Raw genomic sequence first — 18,814 nt, 5'->3', positions numbered from 1 at the left:
GCACGCACGGGAAGCCTGGGCTCCGTGTGTGTGTATCATTTATTTCCAATCGTTGGTGCTTTTGCGTGCACTTGTTAAGCTAATTACCATGTAAGCTGCATGTACGGAACTAACATTCGCCTACATGCCGTGTGGGCAGTCGTACAGTACAAGGAAATGTGAATAAGTAATTTCCTAGACTTGGCATTAATGTGAAGAGGGTGGTTGCGGTTTGGCCAGTCTTTCTGCTAACTACCTAGTTCTGCTCCCAAGCAGATAATATTCAGAGTACCAGACAACACAATTATTGTGGACATGTTAAAGGTATATATTTTTTTTGAAAGAGATATTATAGGTGGCTTGCATTATTTGTTTGCGTCGTAATTTCCATAACAGTGTTGCTTATAAATGTATGTTAAAGACTATTCAAATTGTTACTCAAACTGAAGCGGGCTTGGGAAGGACGCGTCGTTCACATGGGCAATGGCCAATAATAATGACAGTGGCAGCCAATGAATGGAATGCGTCCGATCCTCCTTCCAACGGGGAGATGGAGCGATGTAATGACCTCGTGCCTCGGCACGAGATGGATTAATTACGTCGCAGGATCGTGAGAAATGACGATGGCTTGGGGAGACCGTCATCTAGCAGCGGATTGATCATGGTTGAGGATGATGTAGATGTTAAAACAGCTTGACAATAAATTTCGATTTAAAGCTTTGGTGACTGCAATGATTCATCTTCTTTGGTTCTTTCGGTAAAGTCACGTAGAATGAGAATAAAATAATAAATTGATAAAATAAAATAGCACAATAATATTCTCACGACGTTTCGGCCACAACACAAGCGGCCTTCATCAGGTGAAGGGACGAGACTGTCTGGTAGGACAGCGCTGGAGTGAAAGAGCCACGTTCAGATCACGGCCTTTAAGCTGTGTGAGAGGAACAAAGCGCCTTGACAAAGGAATTAGCATATAATTTAGCATTGAAATGGCTGAATGATTAGCTTGTGACTGGTCACAGAAATAGCTATGTTAAAAGTTAAAGCATACACATCCGCAGAGGCACCCCTTGATAAAGGAATTAGCATAGAATTTAGCATTGAAATAGCTAAGTTAAAGCATACACATCCGCAAAGGCACCCCTTGACAATGGAATTAGCATAGAATTTAGCATTGAAATAACTGAGTGATTAGCTAGTGACTGGTCACATAAATGACTATGTTGAAGTCAAGGCCTACACATCTGTGTTGAAGTCAAGGCCTACACATCTGTGTAGGCCTGGACTTCAACATAGTCATTTCTGTGACCAGTCACTAGCTAATCACTCAGTTATTTCAATGCTAAATTCGCCTAGTTATTTCAATGCTAAATTCTCCTGTTTGATTTGTACTAAGTGCCTCGGTGAATGTGTATGCTCTGACTTTAACGTAGCTATTTCTGTGAGCAGTTACAAGCTAATCACTCAGCTATTTCAATGCTAAATTATATGCTAATTCCATTGTCAAGGGGTGCCTTTGCGGATGTGTATGCTTTAACTTAGCTATTTCAATGCTAAATTCTATGCTAATTCCTTTATCAAGGGGTGCCTCTGCGGATGTGTATGCTTTAACTTTTAACATAGCTATTTCTGTGACCAGTCACAAGCTAATCATTCAGCCATTTCAATGCTAAATTATATGCTAATTCCTTTGTCAAGGCGCTTTGTTCCTCTCACACAGCTTAAAGGCCGTGATCTGAACGTGGCTCTTTCACTCCAGCGCTGTCCTACCAGACAGTCTCGTCCCTTCACCTGATGAAGGCCGCTTGTGTTGTGGCCGAAACGTCGTGAGAATATTATTGTGTTATTTTATTTTATCAATTTATTATTTTATTCTCATTCTACGTGACTTTACCGAAAGAACCAAAGAAGCTTGACAATAGTATACAAAAATAAGTTTGCGCTATCGTTAGAGTCCACTTAAATCCCTGCCCCTGTGCGTGAATCAATTATATCATTATCAGGTTTAAATAATCATGGTAATATATAAAATGGGAGTGACTCATGATAATTAAATAGGCATGGGAGTAAACACTATTCACACCCTAATAAAGTTGTATTGCTAAAAAAAATGGTATTTGTCAGCACTCATTGTGGTTATTATACTGTGCTGGAAAGTTAAGCTGGCATACACTTAATCTGGGAGGGGAGTAGCGTCACAGCGGTTATCCGGCAACTCTCGGTCTATTTCCGGCCAGAGATGGCATCGGTGGCAAATCATGGTATTGGAGCCAGTCCTCACTCTCCCGCCTCTCCACCAAACCAATGTGGTTTAGCATGGCATGGGGAGGCCTTCACTACAGCAGCTGATTGACATAGTCAAAAATAATGAATTATTAATTTATACTTTAACTTGCATGCCACAATGTTATTTACTGTTGAATACTTACTGGTGGGTTCACAGATCATGAAATGGTTACTAAGCTTGTCCAGGTTTGCATTTTTGATATTAGTTCCTTCCTCCGTGCTGACAGCACCATGGATGTGTACGTTGTGTGTGGCATTAGACCACAATCTTTTGCCTTCCTGTACAAAAACAGTACCGGACAAATCTCAATGTGTTGCAGAAATTATTCGACGCTGTGTTAAAATATCGCATCCTGCATGCACCTTTTAATGATCATATCCCCAAGCCTCCCCCACCCTGTATTTGTGCTGCCCGATGTTTAATCTCTAATTTGTAAATTCCCTTCGTAGCATATAGACTTTCCATTATTGTACAACTGATTTTTTTTTTGGGGGGGGAGGGCAATCGTTTCTTACCTCATTGCTGTTTTCCAGGGGAAATTGTGAATACCTGTATTGTTTTCACATTATGCAAGCAAGTACAGTCCACACATAGAAGGTCATGTGGGGAAGAGTGTGGTTTTTTTGGAACGGAAACTGTACCAATTTTTTTTTTCTGTGGCCATGGCTCCTACGTGTGGCTTTGCCCCTGTGAGTTGTCGAATCTGTTGCCATACGTTTAAATTCCACCTCCGCCCAGAAAATTGTTTTACTCGACTCCGTCAATTCTTCGTGATCCAAGATTTCTCTCTCTCTCTCTTTGCAAGTCAATCTGACATAACTTTAGCAAACCTATTTTTTGGCGTTTGACATAAATAAGTTTGCAAATATGTTGCTTCCATTTTCGATTTCCGTGTCTCCTAAGCTGCCTCTTGGCACAAATGAGTTATTCCGAAGGACTTCAGGACTGGTTATTATCCCACAACTGGTAAGCACGCACCTCAGAAGCATTATAATGTGTTGAATTGAAATCCTGTTTCTTTAAGTAAATAGGTATTGTTTTATATATTTGAGCGTTTGATACTAAAATCTAATTTTTTATACAAACAGTAAATCGTGCAGTTGTGCCTTTTATTGTCATAGAATATGTTACAATTACAAAAAATCCTCCCAATAGAATTCCAGTACATCTGCAGTATAGGTCTAATCAGTGTGCATAGCAAACGTGTTTACACCACTAATTCGTGCAAAATGTCAAGTTATATACAGCGCAGTAGTTGGTGACAATGCGATGCAGGACGGTTTCTTATTTCGAAACAAGTTGCCAAATCAACATTTGAATGTCTCACGGGGTATTGCAGTCGTGAAGGAGAACGCCACTGATCCGCAGCATTGTGGGCTGGCGGAGGTGCCTGTTATCCACGGGTTACCCGCGAATGTACTCCACTTATCGACGGGCGAAATGCCCAGCTAATTGGATGCTAGGGTCGCTGATAATAGTCGTTTCACGGTTGCAAGAGCTGCCATGGATAATAGGATTCTCGGGCAATAAGGTCGCTGGTAAGAGGTGTTCTCCTGTATTGAGTTCTTTGAAAGGACGAGTGGGACAATGGTACAGAACGGGGGAGGGCAGCTTACCGAGACGGGCACTGCAGTGACACCGATAAATCAGCGGCCAAGGGGGAAGACCTATAAAGCCCAGCTGGCAGGAGATTGCATGAGCGGTCGTTGAAGGTCAGCTGTTCGCTGCGCGACAGTTGCTGGATCTTGTAGAAGTAAGGAAGCAATGGTAGCTATGTGGCGGAGTCTATATCACTGGCCACGATAAATACGAAACCATTTTTCTTTTTATTTTACCAGGTACGGCCCACTGAGCTATATAGCTCTTTTCAGAAGCGACCTGGCCACAAATTATAGCTCCAGAAAGTGGCGTATCACGTGCAAATTTATAGCAGGCAAATACTCTAAACGCACGTTTCTAAATTTGGAGGGAAAAACTGGAGGACTCAGAGAAAGATCCACGTGAACACAGGGAGAACATGCAAACTTCAAAAATACAGTAGGCATCAGGGTCGGGATCGAACTCACGACAACCTGTATACCATGCGAGGTAGTTAACATGAGATATTTGTTATTTTGCAAGTGGCAATGAAACACATATCTTTAATCTGAAAGTGTGTGATACACGAGCTGCGACAGATCCCCTTTCTCCTTTTGTGTAATTCATTGATAATCCCAACATTCAAGAGTTTAGGGCCAATTGTAAGGACATGTTTAAACACTGATCATTAGGCTCTGCTATGTGTTCGTATAAGTATATGGCACAAAGTTACAGCACACAGAGCAATAGCTACAGCGTTTACAAAGCTGGATTATAAACCTACACTGTAAATATATAATCACTCCTATTTTATCACTGAACATTTGTAGTTTTAACACCGACCATATTTGTTTGTAACTAACCATCACAATAGGCCTTGCAGGGGCTCGCACAGGCAGTATTTGCGCAGATGAACTGATGGGCCCCACGCCAACATTCCTCCGAGTGACACCAATGACACGATGGCAAGGACGTTCGAATGATAGGCGGTAGATCGAGAGTTCAAATCCCGGTTGGGAATTCTTCTAGTGTATGCGACTTGGCCGAGCCAGGTGACGACAGTACGTCGTCTGCATTGTTCAGTGCTCTGTCCTCCATCCAGTCGAGTCATAGGGCAATCTTACTCCCTCCTCCTCCCCTTCCTCCCCCCTCCTCCACCACAATTTGTCATAATCTGGACCTGTCCGCATTCACAGCTTGGGCAGTCCTGGATTCCCCATCTGGCTTCATCAACCACGCAATGACCTTGTTCGGAATTTGCAAAGCCCATCGTTCATTTGGGTTCCACAATGTCTTGCTTTGTCACTGTCCTCTCGAAGTGTAGGAATGTGGATTATCAACCCCTTTAAATTACCATAATATTGGGCCACCAATGGTGAGGAGTGCAGTCCAATACTGCATTGAAAAATGGTGATATTTTGGCTTTTTGACAGCGCTTGCAAGAGAACATATACGCAAAGTTGTGCCTTACAAAAACAAAAAATTACAGGAATCCTAACGATCCTTGGAAATTAAATGTCATCTCCACTCGCTTAAAGGAGCTAAGATTTCATAAACACCTACAAAAACAATTATTTTGACTGATACTGTGTCTAAATGCAACCGCATCTCAAGAGGCAGAGAAGAAACTGAGTAAGAGCAGAAGAAGGTGGTAGGCGTGGCGGGTGTCAAGCCAAGGAAATCTGAGAGAGAGGTGCGAGTGCAACAATGTGGCACAACCAGAGATTGAGGAACCAAGGCTAAGCATCAATGATGATCATTCTCAGAGGTATCTGGGGCAGGATCAACGAGTCCCAGGGCATTTATGGGCGGGCCTGGGCAGCCAGGGCAGCACCAACGAACCCCAGGTGATCCACGGGTACGGGGCGGTGGGGGGGGGGCAGCCAGGGCAGCAACAATGAGAGTCCCAGAGGCATCCTAGAGCCCTTGAACGAGATCGTGGCTTGAAACAATACACAGAAAAAATGAGCGGCAGAAAGAAAAGAACTAACGCTGGTTTTCATGCAGGTGCTAGGTTTGCTGGTGTGCTTGCTCGTAGCGGGCACTGGGATCCCACACGAAGCTCGGCTTAGCCAGGGCTGGGTCATGTTCGTGTCGGTGACCGTCTTCCTGTGCTCCATGGCACAGCTCACCCTCTATCTGCTGGCCATCCCCGAGCAGACGATCGCGTGGGTTTGCCTGGTGAGCGATTCGCCTTCTCGCACTTCACTCACCCAGTTTACAGATGATGACGGTGTCAGGAGTCGCAAGATAGTCCCGACAATTTTAATTGTTGAGAGTTTTTTTTTGCGGTTACGAACGCCAATTCAACCAGACTGCGCTCCTACTGTCATGTAATTAAGTGTTTTGTGTAATTACAATTGGAAACTCAGGTTGATTGGTATTTATTGTTTGAAATAATTGTTTTTTTATTATTTCCAACTAAGTAGGAAAATGTGAATACGTTTACTGTACATGTAGTTCTCCCTACGTTTGGTATTGTGAGATATTATTTTTCCCATGACATGTCCCGGTGTTTTGTACTCCAGAGGTGGCAACCCGAGTGCGGAGGCCTTCATCCAGCAGTAGATTGACAAAAGCCCGCAGGCCTGAACATTATTTTGCAAGAGTATATATTCACAATGGTTTAAGACAAATACTCTTTTTTTTGTGGAATTAGTCGGCTGTCGAGTGATTGGCACAATACTGAATCTGACATTGTTGTCACGTGTCTCGTGCAGGAGACGGCCTATTACGGTGCAGCTTTTGCTCTGTACTTCAGTGCAGCAACTCTGCAGGCGAATTTCACTGCATCGGGGAGCTCACAAGATTTACGATTGAGGCTCAATACCGCAGCAACCGTAAGTATCTCCTTAGTACATTATCTTAGTTTAAAGGACATCAACATCTTTTGATTTAAAGCTTTCGTGACTGCAGGGATGCATATTCTTTGTTCTTTCGGTAAAGTCACGTAGAAGGGAAACAATAAAATAATAAAAATAAAAACTATGAAATTCTCACGACGTTTCGACTGCAACACAATAATCATCATCAGGTGTGAAAACCACAGCAAGAAAATTTGAAAAAAGTGGCGTTTTTTAACGTTAGCACCACGGAGAGCGATTTGACAGTTATTCAGATGGAAGAGTCCATCTATGTTCGGAAAGAGGAGGGGGGAGACGAAAATAATGGATGCGGTCTGAAAGCCATCGTAAGCGTGAACAATTAATTAAGACCCGAAATGGTTTATCACATCCTTCCAATGATTGCTCAGCCAGAATCCATCTTCTCGGTTGAAATTGTCTCTGTGTTTGTATATGTGGATAGCCTCATGAACGAATCTCTCATGGTAGCCAGATGGCTTGCAGAGAACCTCCGTCTTGGAGAAGTCAACATCAACATCGTCAGCCAAACACTTCTCTCTCTCTCTCTGCTCCTTTCCTTACACTGCTCAACTTTGTAATTCCTTCCCATTGTCTCTTTTCCAAAGTTGCTGTAGACTTGTTCCATTCAAGAAACATATTACTCTGACTCTTATCTATGACAACTGCAATAGTGCTGTTTGTTGCTGGGCGCTTAATCTTTTGAGCCATGTTGACCTGTACTTAGCAACCCTGATAACAAAAAAAAACATTGTCATGCTTATCTACGTTATAAATATCGATGACAAAAATTCAATGCAGATCGCTTTACACATTGGAAAAAAATTATGTACTGTTACCTTTTATCGGGGTGAATGTTCACGGGGTAACATTACCCACATATTATAGTCTCGCCACGGATAAATACTGCACCGAGTGTGGGTGGCAAATTTGGCCAGGGCGGATATGTAACGGTTGGGACATACGAAGTGATGTATATTTGAATGCGACATTTTTTTGTGTGTAGCGGGGAGGGGGGGTTAATGCTGTGTTCATGTTGCCGTTTTCTTTTGCACAGGTTTTTATATTTGCGGTGGTGACACTCTACGGCTTCAGTTTCCTCATCAGCCTCAAGAGGTGGAAAGACACAACGGCAGGCACTGGCGCGATTAAAGCGGCGAGTCAAGCCTCGGAGAGCCCCGACAAGCCGTGACGCTCACAAACGGCGGATAAACTCTACCTTTGGTTAATTTCCATTGACAATCTTGTAGGAAGTTCGGAAACTCTTGCCGCGTAATTAATCACAGTCTCGCCCATTAGGTGTGCCCGATCACCATCTTTCTGCTGCTGCTGTCAAGATAACTCTCTTCTACCGCGACACTTCTCAGCAGCCACCTCTCCCAAACACTCAGACTCAAGGGTGCTCTCCTCTCTGTCCTTGGCACAGGGACTGAGAAAACTCTCCACCAAGGCTCCCTCAAAGCATCGCACAGAGGTCCCTGCTAACAAATCCCACTCGACCCACTGCCTTCTGAAATTCCTGCACAGTTAGAACTGTGTTCCTTATCGGTGAATTCCGCTCGTGTTTCGGAGGGGTTTAAAAAAAAAAGTACATTCCTGCGTGAATATACTGCTGGGTGATGGTTTCTTCGTGAACTGCCAGCACGTTGATTTGTCTTGAACACACTTCACTGCATTTGGTCACTGCTGGTTGGTGTAGAGGGTGGGGGGCAGGCCCAGTTCAGATATCACCCGCTACTGATGTTGGTAGCTATGGCCAGGAATTGAGCTCGGGAGGCTGGAGTTCAGTGCAGCGTTGCGAACCAATGTGCTACTACTCTGCCCCCTTATGATGTTCAATCGCTGTAGCCGCGTGTGAAAAATGGTTAATGTGCACGAATGGCACTGACTGCCAAAATCTAAGATTTTCATGAACTTTTTAATAATTAGTCGCTTTTAAAGGCAGCTGATGTCAAACCCCTCAGTACCTTAACACATGTCGCACGGAAATATATATTTAACAATCATTTTTTTCCAATTACATAATTGCTATATGCATTGGTTTCCAGCAAATTCTCCTTCCTCTGATATTGGGCTTGCATAACACTGCCATTCATCTAAACAAACCTTTGCACTTGGGTACTATGTCCTGGCATGCACGTTAAGCCCTTGGTTCCCTGTTGGTTAAGCATAGAGAGGGAGTGGTCATGCAATGATTCGTGCACCGAGTGCTCTAAACCCGGCGACCTGAGTTTTTACCGCTTTCACTTAATCATGCGTTTAGAGTATTTGCCTGCTATACATTTCCACGTGATAAGCCACTTTGTTGAGCTCTAATTTATGGTCGGGTCGCTTATGAAAAAGAGCTAGATAGCTCAGTGGGCCTTACCTTGTAAAAAAATATAATAGTTTATCATTTCGCTTTACAGGCTAAGTTGAATTACCTATGTCAGAGTTCGGGCTGAGCAGATATTCCTCTTTTGACTTTTTATACTCAACATTAAATATTAAATTTTGTCAACAAGGTGGTCTTGACCTTCTACTCGCAATAATTTATGGGAAAGCCTTACTTATTTCTGGGGAAAGACCTGCCCAGCTCCCGTATTGGAAAATCATGGTAACACCACTTTTTTTTTACCAAATGAGATTGTCCTTTCAGTTCAGGTAAACTCGAGTTGACTCAAAATGGTTGTCCTTGGAGACGAGGTACAGTATTTGATTCCGGTCCACTGCTGACATTGGTGGCAGGTGATAATCTGAACCAGGCCTGGGTATCCTTCCTTCACCATCCCATGCAGATAACGGTGTTAAAATATGGTCAAAGAAGCCAATAGCGTGGGGAGGCCTTCATCCAGCAGTGGACTGACAAAGGGTTATATTTGCTATTATTTAACACAGTGATGGTGTTTGCTTGCGAAAGTAATTTACAAAAGTAATTTACACAGTCTATAAAGTCATACTTTGGTATGACATTATTATAGAAACATAAATGCTACTTTCTAATTTGCATTTATTATACAACACCATAAAATCTGCGTAATCCAATTATAATCTGACAAGAATGGGTGCTTTGACCTCATCATGGTAAAATATTTTTAAACAGCCAACACCGCATACCACACATTGCGATATCAAAGTGAAACATCGTTTACTGCACGATAAGTTCTGATTTTGTATTTTTAAGTGACCTTTTCTTTTCAGATATAACCCAAAATCCTGGGACTTTGTAGCTCTATCGGCGTTGAGGTGTTATGAAGACCAATGTCCTTGCACATGTGAATTGCACCATTCTTCTGGTTGTTTTCATATTTTCTACCGTGACGTTGAGGGCGGTCGAAGTCAGGTGGGTTTTTGTGATCTTTGTTGGCCAAGAGCCATCTTCTATAAAGAGCCATATATACATATTACCAGGTGCCTTCGGCATGCTGAGCTCAGTAGGCAGCTTTGTATAGGTCCTATAGAAACAGTCGGGCTGGAATTTAATGGTGCCTAAAAGGTTTAAGGAAGAATGGTTTGTGTGCACGTTTCCATGCATTCGTGTGCGGTGTATTTAGCGGCGTACTTCGTATGACACGCTGAAAAGCAACAGCGGCGTGCCCTTGTGCGCATGTTTGCACGGCTATATTGGCACAACTCGCTAATAAGTAGGGCTGTAACGATTCGCCTGCCTCGCAATGTTCCATGCGACTCAAGATTAGAATTGGGTTTTATTACACTGCGGTGATTGAAGCGGTCTCTCGTGGCTGGAGGATACACGTGAACCTATTACAAACAAAATATATCCGGATGGAAAAAACATTCACTCTTACAGACACGATTTGATGCGTGTATTGTGAACTTAAGAATCATTATTCATCCATTAATCAATGCGTCATTGCACCTTAAGGAATATTTCACTTGATGGATCTCTCCAAACGATGTTTGGTGGTGGATTTTAAAGCGTATACGACGTTACTCAATGTTTTTTTTCGGTAAAGTCACGTATGTGGAAATTTTAGGATATTTCCACATACGTGACTTTACCGAAAAAACCACTGAGTAATTCATGCAGTCACGAAAGCTTTAATTCTTTATGGTATACGACGTTGTTTGAAGTCAAAGTGGACAAGTTGCCTTTCCGTGCATAATTATCTGGCCATGTCCACAGGACAGTGGACCCACGACTGGCTCAGGAGCACCAATGGAGATGAACACCGGCGGAGTGCTCGCTTGAGCAAGCAGCATCCACTGTGATCCATGCATAGTCCTCTGTGTAGTGGGCCTTACTGTGCGTGCATTGTTTCACGTGAACACACCTGGCCTGCCATTTTCCATGTGCATCATATTGGCAAGGCGGATTGGCCCTAGCGTGCTCTCGCACGAAGGTTTTGTTTTAGCCTTTTCGTGCTTGTGGGTGGCAGTACACTCACTGGCGTGTCAACCATGCACGCGCGCACACATACGTACGTACACACATACGTGCATTCATACCTAACGCGCACACCTTTAACGGTATGTGTGTGTTTATATTCAGTGCTAAATTTATCAAACAAATATTTTCCGCATCACCAATGGACTAGCGAGTGGCACACAACTAGTAATCGCAGCCATGACATGATGCATACTGGATGTGATGTGCTGTGTCCCGAAATATTTTCCGGGTCCTTGGCCCAAACAGACCTGGCTGAAATGAAGCCCTGTTTATTTTATCCATCTGCTTGGGTGGCATTGTGGCAGGATGTTCAACTCGCAATTGTGAGAAGGTTGTGAGTACAAAACCTGGCTTGGGGGGGGGGGGGGGGTTACTCTGAGGTTAATAAAATAGGTACCACTTTGTGGGAAGTCAGCAGTGGTTGTTGTGTGGAGAGACTTGACCATTCTATAGAAACGTGGAGTTGTCACAATTGGCTCAGGGCCACCATTGGGGATGAGATTGGGTTGCCACCTTTGAGGTACAAAAACAAGTGGGCAATTCACGGGAAGAATAATATCTCAGAATAACAGAAGGGCGGAGAACTGCACGTTAATGCATTTTTTGAGTGGACGCCGGCACCATGAATGTCCCGAGAAGACTTATAATTTTCCCACGACAAGCTATCGCCTCAAGAAAGAGGACAATTTTGGGAAAAGCAGGATAGATTTCAACCCCAGGATGGGCAACGCCCCAGTGAGTGCACCGTGTGTAAAAATATATAAATGTGGCCTTGGTATATATAAAAAAATAGATTACGTCTGTTGGTATTGCTTTATTTGGAATGTACTGCTGGGTTGCCAAACTGGGTTTGTACAGTGCCAGAATTAGCCACGGCTTACAGCAGGGGTGGGGAACGTTGTTCTTACTGCATAGGACTTTCAAATACCTTTTGGCAGACCCTACATTAACACGCTTTTTCTGTCTCTGTTGTTATACAATAATAATGCATTTACCGCAGTAAACACAATAACACCATGCCCGCTCACGATTTGCTCTCGGGGAAAACGTTGATGTCTGGTCACAGTCTCCAAGTAGACACAAAGTGCATCCCACAAATGAACCACAATACCTCGCTGACCTCGTCAAGGAACATAAACCATGACGCGAACTCCGCTCATCCTCGCTTTTGGCTCGCCATAGAACAAAGACGGTCACTGCATCGCGCTTTTGTGTGCGCTTCTGCGGCCGTCTGGAATGCTCTTTCCTCCGATGTTAGGAAGCCACTGGAGCTGTGCACTTTTAAATCATCTAGATTGAAAACGAATTTCTTCAGAACTGCTTTTTGTGTTTAGTTTGCTGTCCTTCCCCAGCAACTCCGATTAGCACGGTTGGCTACGTACGGTGCGAAAGAAGTTAAACATACATACGTACAGACTGAGTAGTTGTTTTTTTGTTGTTGCTTTAGGGCCGTTTTTAAAGTGGTAGGCGTCGTGTGGCTGCCTACCATAGGAAATGAAGTCGCACGGGCGGCTATGACTCGAGGGCCACAGGTAGGGTTACCACCTGTCCGTGTCAAACCCACACAGGTGGCAAACTGAGACTGAGAAATATGTCTGGATTTGATCTGTGGAAAAGGTGGCAACCCAAGCCGTAAGTTCCCCATCCCGTTGTACAGGAATGGTGAATTATTGCATCACAATCGTCATTGTGCAAATGAGTTTTTTTGCATGCCTGCTGCGCAGGACGTGCTTTGCAATGCATCTTGTGTGATCAGTTGGTCTGGTGATGTGACATCAGTTTCAACCACTGATACAGAGAGCTTAGCACAAGTACAGTAGTCGAATAATAGATTGTCTAAGGCAGGCAGTAACTATCAAGCACTGCTCTGCACTATGCTTTGCACTATGCTTTTTGGCCAAGGAAGGATTGTTCTTCTGAAAACTTGTATTTACAATAATTCCATTAAGCTTATTGTGAAATGTTGCTGTTACAGCCCATTTGTCAATCCTCTGCTGAAGGCCTCCCCACACTCTGTTAGTCACAAGGGTTGTTTGACCGTACTTCACCGCCCTTGGTTAATGTTTGGTTGGTGATGCTATAGCCATGGTTGGAAATCATGCTCAGATTGCTGAGCTCATAGCGCAGTGCCTGAATAATGACTGTGCCACTGCACGACCTTGGCAATGTTATTGGTTCTTTCGGTAAAGTCACCACGTAGAAGGGAAACAATAAAATAATAAAACAATAAAAATTCTCACGACGTTTCGACTGCAACACAAGCAATCATCATCAGGTGTGAAAACCACAGCAAGAAAATTTGTGGTTTTCACACCTGATGATGATTGCTTGTGTTGCAGTCGAAACGTCGTGATAATTTTTTATTGTTTCATATTTTTATTATTTTATTGTTTCCCTTCTACGTGACTTTACCGAAATAACCAAGAATATGAATACCTGCAGTCACGAAAGCTTTAAATCAAAATCTTATTGTAATTAAAAAGTTTTTCTTTTTACCAGAAAAATTCTGTATCTATTGGTCCATAAAGATCTGAACTGGCCTATCGTGTTGCATTAAAAGCAGTGAGCTGGCTCAATAAACGAAAGATACCTCTCGATTAACTGTGCTATTTTTGCCTATCACACATGCTCTGATGAAACATTATGTATTTGTTTTTTGAGTCTGTGGGTTGGTGGCCACATGGGCACAGACGTTCCGGCAAGTAAACATTTGAATTAACAATAATAATAATAGATCACACATCTTCTATCTTCACCCGCATTCTACAGAGCGACACAATACATATGGTTTTACAGCCGACCTTAAATACATATGTGAGAATTTTATTGTTTTATATTTCTATTATTTTATTGTTTCCCTTCTACGTGACTTTACCGAAAGAACCAACAATATGGATCCCTGCAGTCACGAAAGCTTTTAAATCAACATTTGTTTCCAGTTTAAATAAGTGCTTTCGGAGTCATTTATATGAGAGAGGAACATGCTATGCTGTGACCAAATATATTCTTGCCAATAGCAAAATAACACAGCAACAGCATTATACATTTGTTAAAGCATGCAGTACACCGACATAAGAGAACACATGCATGTGTGTATGCATTTGCTGTGCTTTTGTTTTATCCAGGCTGTTTCCCCTGCCATTACCCCAGATCAGGGGTTCCACAACCGAAATAACAAGACGAGACGTTGTTTGTTTAATAATTCAGTAAAAACAAACGAAACCCCCCCTCCCCCCCAATATTTCAAGAGCCGTGATGCGCGTGAATAACGTCACGAAAGCCGCAAGTCGGGTCCGGAGCCACAGCTTGCCGAGTCCTGCCCCCAGATAATCGAGAAATCACCTCCAGTCGGGTTTCACCGATGCCGGCCCCCAGGCATTCTAATCTTGCGCCACAAATCAATTTTTTTCCGTCACCATCAACCATACACATTTACACGGTTTAAACAAAAAAAAAACCCGCGATTGTGACCATAAACGTAACGCGGACCGACGTCGCGTTCCATTTGTCGACCCCTGCGACTCTTTGAACAGTTTCGAAATGCCTCGCATACTTAAATCTATTCATAATAAAGGTTTTTGGGTTAGATCGCGTTTATTTATAAATGTGTCGTAACCCTCCACCACCCGACACGGCCAATCAGCAAAAAAAGTGTCACGTTGACAAAAGACAAATAATTCACTACTTCAGCCCACCGGTGTGTTGAAGAGTTAATCCACATTTACAGTTTGAGTACGACGTTTCGCTGGTAAATACTTCCAGCATCATCGGGCAATTCGCCAGAATCTGGCGAATTGCCCGATGATGCTGGAAGTATTTACCAGCGAAACGTCGTACTCAAACTGTAAATGTGGATTAACTCTTCAACACACCGGTGGGCTGAAGTAGTGAATTATTTGTCTTTTGTCAACGTGACACTTTTTTTGCTGATTGGCCGTGTCGGGTGGTGGAGGGTTACGACACATTTATAAATAAACGCGATCTAACCCAAAAACCTTTATTATGAATAATATTGGTCGCGAAAGCCTACGTGTTAAACATACTTAAATCTATAAAATAAACCGCGGTATGTAGTGGATGCTGTTGTTCCGCATTGTTCATGCATGTCAAATAATTTTCTATGGTTGTTTGGATACATTTTTTTTTTTTAAATCCGGTTTGACTCCATCTAGGCATGTATTTATATGTGAATTTATGTTGTACTGTGTAATTTTTTTTTAAATAAAAAGTTTTATTCCACGTCTTCCCTCACATCATACATTGCAACATGCTGACGTTCCAGACGGAATTACTGGGGCATTGGCGGTATCAGGCACAGGGGACTCGTCAGAGAAAGTGGTGGGGGGCAGAATTGACTGTGCATTTAAACAAATCCATTTTGCCAGGGATCAGGATACGTTTCCTCAATGAGGACTTTCGAACATATTTGGGAGGCCACATATTGACACATACACACCTTAGTGTGAGTTAAAAACGCAAAAAAAACACGTGGGCTCGTCTTTAACACACGAACGTATTGTCTACAGTATGTGCGTGTGTGTGTGTGTATATATGTAATTGCAGGGAATAAGATTATTACCGAACTGAGTGTAGATGTCAAATATGGGGCACAATACTGCAAAAGTAGTGCCCGTGACCATTGGATCAGTCCTGGCATGATGCCTTGCATGGCAGGTGACATCGCCATACCGCGTGAATTTTGCAAATAGCGTGAATTTAGACGACCAACTAAAAAAAATAACCAAAATGTCGCCATATTATTTCATAGAGCAGCAGGGCAATGAGACAACTGTACACTGGTTTCATCCTTGTTAGACATCATCAGTACACGACAGTATAGCCATCGTTGCCTTGGGGCTCAGGGGCTTAATGCAGCCAAGCCCTGCCTGATTACTACGGGAACAGTTTTGGCAAACTTTTTCATCAAGCGAATTTGTCAAGATTTACATAAAGTGTCAGAATTGGTTTACCCACTTCTTATCACAAACGCCACTGGTTACGTGGATTAATGGGTTTTACACTTTACAAATGTGTGCCTTTACATGTCTTCCTCATTCATGCAAAGTCAGGTAGAGCAGTGGCACATTATGAACCTGGCTACCTGAGTTCGATCCTGGGAAACCGCCACATCATCAACCCACAATGAGCAGCACGCTAAAGTGGGATTCTGTGGGAACAGGATGCCGTATAAAATGAAAGTATTTAGTGTTAATAAAAACGTTAATGATTTACTCACCTCAGCCCCAGAGGTCTCTTGGAGCTGAGTTTCAAGCCATTTATCAAGCAGCTTAATTGAAAATGAAATACATGGATGCTTTGTGTAGACTATGGATCAATTGTTTGCGTTGGATAATAATTGCTTACAAAGTTAGAAGGTTCAGATGGAGCCCCTCCCTCTCGAGCAGCAGTCCCCAAGCTGGTTTCACGGACCGGGGGGGGGGGGGTCATCATTGGGTCTTTCCCCCTATTCAAAGAAGCTCTCCAGCGACGTTTATTATTATTATTTAAACGCTTTTTATTAACTCACTCTGTCTGTTGTATCCTCAAATCTTGTAACTCAATTTTAACCCACTTCCCAATGGGGCATCGACTACAAACTTGGTATACTTATGTCATACTGATAACAATACTATATTCTATCATAATTTTTTATATATATTTTTAAACATTCTTTTTTATATCTTATGTTTCGGCTTGGGTCTAATTGTCCACGCTCAACTGACGTTGGCTGTAAATCACCACGGTCCCCTTACGTTATGGCAAGCTTCGGGGCCACTTCCTGGAGTCGTGGAGTTCTGCCATTACGAGTTAGTTCATAGTTCCATTTATTTGGTATAGCCCTGTGAGCCATTCGGCTCTTGAATCGGGTGCAACCGCAACAAACAAAAAAACAAAAACACGAACAAGAAAACATCTTAAAGTGCCTATGTGACTGTACGGTGCATTTCATGAAAGCGTGTTTTTTAAAAAGTTTTTTTTAAACATTACTTATTTTTTTACTCATTTTGGCTCGGGTTAGCTTGTGGGCTTATCACAACTGTGACTGAGACGAGTGCGCAGTGCGGGAAAGAGGCGCGGGTGAATAATAAAATAATGGGGGCTGGTTCCACGTGCGGACTCACCGCTCTCACCTCCTGCTGCTGCTGCTGTTGTGCGGCCCGGCTCCTAACAGGCCACGGACCGGTTACCGGTCCGCGGGTTGGGGACCCCTGGTCTTGAGCACCCGAGTAGGGTATTTGGTCTACTCTTCCACGCTCGCTGATGTTTTGTAAGAGGTAGTAGTACCCACCATATATCCCACCACATGTGACCTGCCGACTGTACCCATTTATAGTGCTGGGTAGAGAGAGGTGTGTGGGGGGGGGGGGGTTAATAATCTATCCCATCATTGTTTCACGCTTCAATATAAATTATGTGGCTATACATCGACTCTGCTGTCCATTCTTATTGTTAAAAGCTGGTGTCACCAGAATAATCGTAATCTGTGCCCCACACCCAAACCTCTAGGAATATAGACCCCCCCCCCCCGCTTCCCGTATAAGATAAAACACAAAGATCCCCCGTATAGCCTTAACAAACTGGAGGGGCAAGTGCTGTTAGCGAGCACCTATGAAGGCCGGAACGGTACACGAGGGGGTGGGTGGCCAGCACCACGCCCGGCCGCCTTTGTCTCCCCAGTTGCAATGTTTACACTCCGCAGCAGGTACTCATTTGAGGCTGAATCGACCTAGGGGAGGCCCAGGACCGGTTCAGATAATCGTCACTGGTGCTGGCCGTGAGCGCAGCGCGCTAACCACTACACTACCGCTCCCCACCCATATAAGATCACCCCCCCCCCCCCAGCTACCTCACCTCTACCCCCCTTCTCACCCCCATCCCCTTCCCCCACCCCCCTCCAAACGAGTGCACGAAACATAAAACCATCCCTGTGGGTTCCCATCAATCGACTCTTGAGACCAACGAAACAATGATGTGAATTGTTAGCAAAGGTACCATGTTTTTTTGACAACGGAAACAAATAAAAATTTAAAACAACCAAAAAGCTGGCGTTTGTCACGTTGGCTTTGTATTAGACACTGAAACAATCGTCGCACCAGTGGTTACAAAGTACTGCGTTCGAGCGTGATGTGTCAGTGCTGAATTATTAAACACTATCATTTGATACCACAAACATGGGTCCCTCCACAACTGCTTTGCCAGTGGAATAATTACATTGGCGTAATGTTCACCTTATGACATTATATTCCTGTGAAGCCATGACCTTAATGTTTGTAGTACGAAAAAGTATATTTGTTTAAATACACTGTGTATGGCATATTTGTACCAATATTTCAAGAATAAAATAGTTATAATTTACAGTCCTTTTGTCAATCCACTGTTGGATGAATGCCTTGCCACACCGTATTGGTGAATGGGGGATGTTTGACCATACTTCAGTAAGCTGGCCAGTGTCGGTTGGTGAAGGTGGTTGACCCCTGGACTGGTTCAGATATCATTTGCCAATGTTGTTAGCCCTGGCCAGGATTCTTATTAAAAAAAGTTTTAAATTAAAATAAAATTAAACTTTTACTTTACCAGGGAAGGCCCACTGAACTATACAGTCGTTTTGCAGAAGCAACCTGGCCACAAATGAGAGCCCATCGAAGTGGCTTATCATGTGGAAATGTATAGCAACCAACTACTCTTCAGCAAATGTCCCTAAATGTGGAGGGAAAAACC

General features: G+C 43.3%; 1 protein-coding gene across 1 annotated transcript; it reads left to right on the top strand.

The window, feature by feature from the left end:
- Window positions 1-1,461: 1,461 nt before the first annotated feature.
- LOC116953689 (protein MAL2-like) lies at window positions 1,462-15,240 on the top strand. Its single transcript, XM_032974065.2, has 4 exons — window positions 1,462-3,232; window positions 5,852-6,025; window positions 6,565-6,684; window positions 7,763-15,240. Exons 1-4 carry the CDS (start codon window positions 3,134-3,136, stop codon window positions 7,895-7,897), a joined length of 528 nt encoding a protein of 175 aa, XP_032829956.1. The 5' UTR covers window positions 1,462-3,133; the 3' UTR covers window positions 7,898-15,240.
- Window positions 15,241-18,814: the final 3,574 nt, after the last annotated feature.

This window comes from Petromyzon marinus, chromosome 3 (assembly GCF_048934315.1).
Source record: "Petromyzon marinus isolate PM22_M1 ecotype Great Lakes invasive population chromosome 3, UKy_Petmar_22M1.pri1.0, whole genome shotgun sequence".
NCBI lineage: Eukaryota > Metazoa > Chordata > Hyperoartia > Petromyzontiformes > Petromyzontidae > Petromyzon > Petromyzon marinus.
This window is presented reverse-complemented; position numbering and strand designations above follow the sequence as displayed.